At 45.4% G+C, this 9,471-nt stretch overlaps 1 protein-coding gene across 10 annotated transcripts in view; it reads right to left on the bottom strand.

The window, feature by feature from the left end:
• Positions 1-3,353: 3,353 nt before the first annotated feature.
• The window catches only part of MGA (MAX dimerization protein MGA), a 52,732-nt gene continuing 46,614 nt past the window's right edge, over positions 3,354-9,471 (bottom strand). For 7 of the 10 annotated variants that reach the window (XM_061462325.1, XM_061462331.1, XM_061462329.1 and 4 more), the window contains 4 exons: positions 9,218-9,448; positions 8,335-8,511; positions 7,768-7,920; positions 4,696-6,155 (listed from right to left, as the gene is read on the bottom strand). In XM_061462325.1, the coding sequence (XP_061318309.1) occupies positions 4,858-6,155; positions 7,768-7,920; positions 8,335-8,511; positions 9,218-9,448 (1,859 nt within the window). In that variant the 3' untranslated portion in view covers positions 4,696-4,857. Of the gene's footprint in view, positions 6,156-7,767; positions 7,921-8,334; positions 8,512-9,217; positions 9,449-9,471 lie in introns of all 10 variants that reach the window. The other 3 variants (XM_061462333.1, XM_061462339.1, XM_061462332.1) reach the window with 3 other exon arrangements.

Here is a 9,471-nt window from a genome sequence, read left to right as displayed (position 1 = left end):
GTGTAAGGAGTTAATCACAGCTGAAAGCCACTGCAAACAGCGCAGAGCTCACGGTGCTGCGTCTGGTTTTAGCTGCTCTTTAATTGCCGGGATGCAGGCAAGGCCCAGGGCGCTGCGAGGCCTGGGCACCACGGCCTGTTTGGATGTGGGAATTACAGCGGCTCTGGGGCCTCCAGAGAGGAGGAAGGAAGCTAGGACACACAGGGCAGAGCCGGTCTCCTCCTCGCTGGAGCTGGCCCCAGCGGGCTGGCACAGCAGAGCAAGCCCCGCTCCCGCAGCACTGTAGCTGTGTCTGTGGGCAGGCCGGCACGGCTGCACTTCACCCCCTTCACCCCACAGCGACCCCGGTCCAGCTGCTGCCACAGTCATGCTGAGGAGCAAAGGCAACGGTGACAGCTGGTTATAAACTCACCTCCAGGTTCCTCACCTTTGTTTCCTTCTGCTTTTCACTGCAGAGCCAGGGCCAGCAGCCGTAACCCCGAAGAACAAGTCCTGTACCTGCACAGTCCCACAGAAACAGGCACCCGGCAGCAGAGCGGGATGAACCAGGTAAGGGAACGCCGATAAAGCAAGGAGAGGTCCCTGACTATGCTTTATCCCACAGGAACCCTGCTGCCAGCAAGGGGCTGTCAGAGGGCGGCTGTGCTGGAATGGGGAGGGCAGGGGGATCACGTACAGCTGGCACAGGTCGGACACTTCATGCTGCTGGGGTGATGTGTAAATAGGGCAAACAGATGCTGCACTGAGCTTATGTGATCACAGGCAGTGGCACAATTCCTCCGCTACCATGATCCCAACTGACAGTAATTTAGATTCCATTTGTTGCTAGTTATGGATAAACCAGTCCTCTGCATGGATTTTGTGTTGCGCTTACGGACTCCAATGCAGCCTTAAATCAGTTATTGCAAAAGCTCCTTGTACCTTGTCAGTCAGCTCAGTTTACTTGTACGATTACCTGCGTTTCTAAGAGCACAGTGAATGTGCTGAAGACAGAGCTCCCAGCACGGATCATCAGGGGACTCTTGGTCAATTCTTTCCATTGCAAGCCTGACTGGATACACCTTACAGTTAATGTTCCTTTCTATTCCAAGAAGTATCTTTATCCCTTAAGATAAGGAGTCATAGGATGAGGCCTTGCTGAAGGCTTTCATTGGAGGTTATCAAAAATACATTCCCCAACTGTATGACCAATCCTTACCGATTCTGTCCTGTGAGATCTGATCTTCCTCTTTAAAACAAACACAACCCACACCCAAACCATTCAGTGTGTCATCTTCCATTTACTGGATATGGAAGCAATAAACAGTGATGGTTACAGGCATGTAGTCCATTTCTACTAAGAAAGCATCTCCCCTGACCCTTCACTTGGAGGCAGATCTTCAGGCTTGTTCCCACAAAGACAAAGGCTGTGTGGTACCACTTCACTAGAGGATACAGGTACAAAGGATTAACCTAACACGTTGAGGCTGGGCAACTGGAAAGTGATTTTACACAGGCTTAATCTTCAGCTGTTGGGGTTATTTTTATACCACCGGCTTCCTGCTTAAGATGCACTTTGGTGAAAATAAAGCCCCTTCAGTAGTTCCTCTGTATTTAACAAGTCAAAATCCCTTTTACCACCAGTAGTGTTTCCTGTGTGCTGCTCAAGGCTAAAGGAAGAAATCTCCAAGTTGTCCCATAACTCGAACCAAACCCCACAGGTCTGCATGGCCCAAACTCCTCAGAACACACACATGTGTGCATCACCTGCTCAGGTCCAACATCCCATGTCATCAATGTCATTGCTGCTCCCTCTCCCTACCTGGAATAAACTTCCCAAGCCAGTTTCTAGTTGACCGCGATTGGTTTATTTTAGTTGTACACTTTGTCCCTCACATACAGTTAAAGAGTCCTTTACCGTTAGATTTCTACAAAAATATCCATTTTTCAAAAGCAGAAAAAGAGGGAAAGATATATTTTAATATATAAAAGGAAAAAAAAAGCTAAATCTGACATTTCATTATATTCTTAAAAACATTCCAGTCTATTTACATATGTGTAAAAAAACAAAGAAAATCTCCAGGTCTCTTGGTCTAGTGAGAACGTGCGCCTTGCAGGGGTTTCCTTTGTTCTCCTGACAGTAAAATCTTTTCATTACTTGTCGTATTCCTGTATTATTGCCTCAAAAGACAGCATAAATAAGTTTTAAAAGGTTTGTTCCAAACCAATGGGAGCTTGAGGGAAGAGCAAAGAAAAGAAGAGAGTCAGCATTTAAATTCATAGCACAACATTAAGCTGCAGATATGAGACAGTAGAAAACAGCAGAAGCTATGAGCATTTCGAACATGTGTTGTTGACTGGTAGAACCCATCACAGGTTCTTCTTGGAACTGCACCAACTACCACCTTTTGCAGCCAAATCTGGGGTCTGTTCTTAGTTAATTTAGTCATTGCGTTCAGGGACTGAAAGTTTCTGCTGTCATCGTTACACAGTGTATCTTCATTGCAGTAGAACTCCCTACTGCATGGTGTCAAACAGTAGATACAGGCAGGGATTCTCCACTACCTTGATGATGAACAAAGCACCAAAGGACAGCACTCATTTTAGATAATGCAGAAAGGTCAGTGACAAGGACCTGGGAAGGAATCACAGCACAGTTCTGGTTGCTGTTTCACACAGAGGAGGAATGAAACCTCACCATGGGTGAAAAATAAGCAAATTCAGCCTATTGGAAACACCCAGAACTAGCTTCCCAGGTAAATGAATTGAAGCCTGATGTGGTGCTACTAAACTAATTGAGTTACTCCAGCTTCCCATTGGTTTAAAATAAGGTTAAAATTCTTTAACAATAAGCAATGTATGGCTAAATATTTACATCGTAAATTCACTTTTCTAAGGCATTCAGTGACACCTGTAAGACCCTGCTTGACTCTCATGCTCGTATGCTCTTTGCCAAATCACTAATACGGGACTTGTGTCAAATATTAAAATAGTAAATATGTAAAAGGCAATACAGAGTTACATATAATGCTTTAAAACACACAATTTAGAATAACCAGGTGAAGAATCTTTTTTATGCAGGGTCTGGAGTTAACTTTATACACATCAAGCTTGAAGGGCTTAACTCCTCTGCAGCACAATATAAAAGCATAAGGAAGTAAGGAAGCACCCAAAGTAGGTGTATCGCTCGTGGATCTAAGGTAGACACATCCAGAAGATGCAGCTTACTGAAAAGAGCGTATGGATGCCCTGCATACAAACGCTGCTCCCTAACTGTGGAAGAACACTGCTCTCAGTACGTGGAAAGATGAAATTCGTGCATTAGTGCATCACTGAAGATGGGGAATGGCAGGGGAAAAATACCAGTCGCAAAACAGGGGATAACGTCCCTATACGTAAAGCAAAACACACAACAAGCTCTGTATCACTTTCATGGCAACGTTTTTTACCTTTCTGGAGCAGTGAAGAAGCCCCTCAAAGTGCACCCGAACTCCTATTTACAAACTGGATAGGAAAAGGTTGTGTATACACTCATTAACAAATCATCTCTCCTAGGCTGAAAAGTTCATTTGTCAAGAAAACTATTGAAAACAAAAACTGTGTACAAAAATATAAATATCTTTACAGTCTGTAGGCCCTTCCCATCCAGCAGCTGAACAGTGAAGAGCATCTATAGGTTATTGAGTAAGCAGTGGCAGAGAGGAATAAAAAATACATCTTGCGATTCAATACTGCCCTATTTCCCTGGTAATGAGCATTTTTGTTGACTTTTATTTTTTGCTATACACAGCTTGTGCAAATGCAGTGAGAAACCTCTGAGTACCTTTCCTGAATTTATAAAGGAATGGAAGGTTTGGAAAGATATACACATATTTTCATATATACATTCACATATACACCTCGCTGATTTATGCTGGGCTATTACAGCACAGAAAGCGTCCTATATTTTCATGAAGCAACACTTCCTATGATCATTCCTAGACACCTTTTGAAGAACAGAGGAAAGAAAACAAGAACTGGGAAAGCACTCATGCTACTTCAGCAGTGCCTTTAAGGATGCAGCAATTAGGGTGCCCAAGTTTCTTTCTACTCTCTGTAATTTTTCCTTCCAGATGCCTTAAGCATCTAGGGAGGGAGCATCCATCTAGGGGCAGGAGGCCAAAGTGAGGGTGTGGGGGTTTTTTGTAGTTTTATTAGAGTCCTACTTTTAATTACACTGGGAAATATCCTTTCCTTCCCCATGTAGTGAGAGTTGTTTATGAAAATCTTCTGTGCATAAGCTCCTAAAATGAGTCTCTGCCAGAGAACTAGCTAGCACCATGGAACAAAAACTATACGCTTCAACCTCTCAGACTTCCCTTCCGCTGCTCCAGGTAACAGGTCTGAGAGTAACCGCAATCTCATTTCTGCACATTCATCATATTCTGCAAACACTAACACCAGCAAATGTGAACAATCCCATTTCTGCATAGATCAACTGACTGGTACAAAACCAAGTAATCCAGATTTTATCCCCCACAGGACAGCTACCTCCATACTTGCGGGGGGAGAAAACTTTAACTCAGTCCTTTAACAAACTATTTAGTGAAGGACCCAATTCTGGAAGGATACCATGTGCCCAGCAATGGTTATAAATCATCTTTGCTTTGTGTGAAGGAGAAAGAGAACACGCAGAACACAACAGTGAGGTAACAATATGCCAACATGCTTTAAGTTTCATAGCACTTAGTTCTCAGTTTGGGGCCTGCCCTCAGGTGAGCAGAGTGCTGATGCCAGGCAGAAAACAAAGTGTTGCAAACGCGGGAGGCTGCCGAACTCCAACCCTGGATCATGTTGCTCCACATCTCCATTCCAGTCTCTGACAAAAAAAATACGCATTTATTTGCCGGCTGAATTTGGAGGCAAGGTCCCAGCAGTATTCAGTTTCATAACCACAGGAGCTAATGCGGGCATCACTCTGTTATCCTGTCCTTCTTGAACAGCTGCAGGTAATGAAGATTTTACCCCACTGGGTGCCAGTTTTGCAACCACAGGCGCCAACAAGGGCATCACTTTATTACTCTGCCCTTCTGAGTCCACTGGCAGACTTGCCACTTTTAAACCAAGTGGTGCCAACTTGGGCATGGGCCTCCACAAAGCGTCAGCATTGCCAGCTTCTGGATTAGTTTTCATCTGCAAAACTGGTGGAGTCGCATTAGCGGTCTCCACCAAGGCTGTTACAGTTTTGTCATTCCCACCACTGGTTACGGCCAGATTGGGAAGTGGATCCTTCATTTCAGCACCTATTACTATCTTTAAAACATCTGCTTCAGTTGAAGGCTCCCCAGAGTTCTTGTCCCCATCAGTGAGGTCATCGTCTTCCAGGTGCAGGAGGAGAGGGCTTATAGAGCCACCACCCTCTGGAACTTCAGCAAGGTCCTTAAAACTGCCTCCCAAATGGCCAAACTGGAAGGAAGACCCACCTGCAGTGGTGAGCTGACCAGATGTTCCTCGACGGGCTTCTGCATCTTCATGAGAGAAGTCTGAGTTCAGAGTGCTGGGTAGTTCTGACATTGCTGAAGCATCGTCGTTCAGCTGCTGGTTGAGAAAGGCAATCTCATTGAGCAGCGACGTGAGGGTTTCATCTGTGTCATCGCTCTCCTCAATGCTGCTCAGTAACTCACTTGCATCCAGTTCTGCTTCCTCCATTGCAGACGCTACTTTCCTCAATTCCATTTCTATTCTGGAATCTTTGATCTGCAGCTTGCGGAATGGCAATTCTTTAGGTTTTAACCTTTCCCCTCCAGGATCACCGTCTTTCCTCCTCACTTGGCTCCCTACAAACTCGCCAAGGCAAAGCTTTTTGCTGAAGGACTCAGGAGGTTCCTTTGTACATGATACATTTCGGAGCTGGGGAAAGCCATCTTTATTTTCCAAGAAAACTTTCGTGGGACCTGTGGTATTTCTTCCATCTCCGCCACTGTCACCAGGACACAGTTTAGCTTTTTCTTCAGAAAGGATGCTGTCACTCTTCCTACTTTCCACAGATGCTACAACCGATTTCTCTGAAGCCTGAGCATCCACAGCTGCTGTTGTATTAAAGTTGTTGTTGCTGTTCAGGTTTAGACCCATGCTTACCTCAGCAGCCAGTGATGTTACATTAACGATCTTTGGCATCATGAATGAATCTTCACTTTCTGCAAAGCCAAACAAAGGAGCATCCATCAGGAGCCACATTAACTGCAAGATCATAGAATCATTAGGGTTGAAAAGGACCTTAAGATCATCCAGTTCCAACCCCTCTGCCATGGGCAGGGACACCTCACACTAAACCATGTCACCCAAGGCTCTGTCCAACCTGGCCAATCCACCAACAGGGATAGAGCATTCACAACTTCCTTGGGCAACCTATTCCAGTGCCTCACCATCCTAACAGGAAAGAACTTCCTCCTTAATCTAAACTTCCCTTGTTTAAGTTTTAACCCGTTACCCCTTGTCCTATCACTACAGTCCCTAATGAAGAGTCCCTTCCCAGCATCCCTATAGCCCCCCTTCAGATACTGGAAGGCTGCTAGGAGGTCTCGACGCAGCCTTCTCTTGTTCAGGCTCAACAGCCCCAACTTTCTTAGCCTGTCTTCACACGGGAGGTGCTCCAGTCCCCTGATCATCCTCGTGGCCTCCTCTGGACTTGTTCCAACAGCTCCATGTCCTTTTTATGTTGAGGACACCAGAACTGCACACAATACTCCAGGTGAGGTCTCACAAGAGCAGAGTAGAGGGGCAGGATCACCTCCTTCAACCTGCTGGTCACGCTACTTTTGATGCAGCCCAGGATACAGTTGGCTTTCTGGACTGCAAGCGCACACTGAAGCTGGCTCATGTTCATTTTCTCATTGACCAGCACCCCCAAGTCCTTCTCTGCAGGGCTGCTCTGAATCTCTTCTCTGCCCAACCTGGAGCTGTGCCTGGGATTGCTCCAACCCAGGTGTAGGACCTTGTACTTGGCATGGTTAAACTTCATGAGGTTGGCATCAGCCCACCTCACAAGCACGTCAAGGTCCCTCTGGATGGCATTCCTTCCCTCCAGCGTATCAACTGAACCACACAGCTTGGTGTCATCAGCAAACTTGTTGAGGGTGCACTCAATCCCACTGTCCATGTCACTGATAAAGATGCTGAACAAGATCAGTCCCAACACGGATCCCTGAGGGACACCACTCGTTACGGGTCTCCAGCCGGACATTGAGATAACGCCCAAGTATTAATTGCTCACTTTCAGATCTTCCTAAAGCAAGCTGCTATTTGCAATTTAAACTGCTTACACAGTTTTGGTCAAGCAAAGCCTTAAAACACTAAGAGCTCTAACTTTCAACTGGCAGAACAAGAGCAAGCTCTGCTGCTTACCCCATGTACAGCACTCAGCCCTAAGAAACATCTCTCCAAGGGGCAGCAGAACTGGCTGGACATGGGAATGGGCTGTGCCAGAACAGGAGGATGGATGTAACCAAACAGCCCCCCCACCACTTGGCACCGCAGCTTCCTTACATCACAGACACAGTCCAGTCCCTACTTACTCTGATTTCACTGAGGGCAAGGAAGCTCAGGGAGGTGGAGGAAAGTCAAAAAGCTCTCATCTATAATCTCCTCGAGGCCCCTCCAATCTGCTCAAGACATTTAATAGTGATTTTCTTTGAATACCCAGACAATGATACCTACCATTACTTCCTAGTGAGAAAACAATTTACCTTCATCTTTGCATGGCTAAAGTTCCCTGCATGTGAGCAAAAAGATGCATGAAAAAGAGCCTACCTGAATGGGGCTCTGTAGCCGATATTACTGCTGAGGGCACTGGGTTTCCAGCAACAGTTGACAGTGTAATAGGAATGGTAGAGTTAGTTAGGATTCCTTTTACTTGGACAGGAACAGTTGATCCTGGTAGCTGAATCATCACAGAAGCAATACCTTATCCAAGAAAAGGGAACGGGGGTGAGGTGGAAACAAGAGCCTTTCAGATACTCAGTTAAGCCTGGAAAATAAGAGCCTTGCACTTCTAGACAAGAGTTTACACTGTAACATCCTCTGAAAGTGGTAAAAAGTAGACATACAGATTGGTTAGATGACTAAGACATCTTCCCTAGGTATCCCTAGTTTGGAAATAGTGAAAATCTAACAGATTTTACTTACCTGTTGATAACTGATAGCTTGACATAATTGCATCCAATCTCTTATGAGTCAGGTTCTACCTCAATTAACTTGTGAATAAAACCCCCCAAAATGAAAGCAAAAATCTAACCACCTGTTACTTTTTAAACTGCTGTGCACACCTAAGAACAGCATTATACTGATTTTCATCAACATGTTCTCACGTGATCGTACCTGGCTGTGCTGTCATGGCAGTAGTGACAGGTCGAGGCTTTAATTCAGCTTGCAACAGAGTGGAAGGAACGGCTGCTACCTGCCCTGGTACCAGTGGGCTCTTCAGTGTAAGCACCTGCCCCTGTGGAGTCATCACCAGGCTTGCAGCAGTTAGTGTGAGAGGGGATGAGGTGTCTTCTGAAAAAAGAGACATGTAAATCGGTCAATCCATTCTGGCACAGCACCCTCAATGGCAAATGATACCTGTGATCTGGAGTTTAGTACAGGTGTGGAAGGAACTCCAGATAGAAGGTTTACAAACCCCAGATATCCAAATTCTGATGCCAGACTTCCCCAGCACTGAACAAAAATAAGGCCTGGTAAATCAGAATGATCAGTTGTTTGTAATAGCTTGATACCACTTAAATAAGGTCTATTTATTATTACCAAAATAAGAAACACTACCAGATCCTTACAGAGCATTACAGTTGTACTACCATGGAAGTCTGTGTTTCTGCCATCCTTTTGTTCCTTCCTAGATTTATCCTAGAATGGTTTGGGTCGGAAAGGACCTTAAAGGTCATCCAGTTCCAACCCTCTACCATGGACAGGGACACCTTCCACTAGACCAGGTTGCTCCAAGCCCAACCATCCAAGCGGACCTTGAACATTCCCCATCATTCCAAAACTCAAAGTCACATTCACCTAAAGACTTCAGTAGTGCTGGTCTCATCCTTGCTGAAAACAAATGGTTTCTAACACCTACTGGATGGACACTTCCTGGTCCTGTGCTCAACTGCGCTTCAAGAATGAAGCTGCCTGCACAAGCAGCCTAGCATCCTGACCTCCCATGAGTGCTGCTTCAATATTTGTCTCTCCTTTATGTGAAACACTTTTAGCCCACCTGTGGCACGGACTCCTTTCCTGGCAAGTATCAAGGGCTTGCCTCTTCTATTTGTCATAGCCACTTCAGGAAGCTCTCTGGAGGGAGCTGAAATTTCTTCTTGCTGTGTGCTAGCAGCTGAGGTTACAGCAGATTCCTCTGGCTCAACTTGTTTCTTTTTTTGTGCTTCTACTGCTTTTTGTTTGGCATAGATGTATTCCAGCTTCTTCAGGACAACCTCTTCAGTCTTCCCTACAGGAAAATTACCAAAGAGT

This window comes from Pezoporus flaviventris, unplaced genomic scaffold (assembly GCF_033815535.1).
Source record: "Pezoporus flaviventris isolate CSIRO_AGI_PZ_B2104156 unplaced genomic scaffold, CSIRO_AGI_Pfla_v1 ptg000035l, whole genome shotgun sequence".
Classification (NCBI taxonomy): Eukaryota; Metazoa; Chordata; class Aves; order Psittaciformes; family Psittacidae; genus Pezoporus; species Pezoporus flaviventris.
The sequence above is the reverse complement of the archived record's forward strand: the minus strand, read 5'-3'. Positions and strand labels throughout refer to the sequence as shown.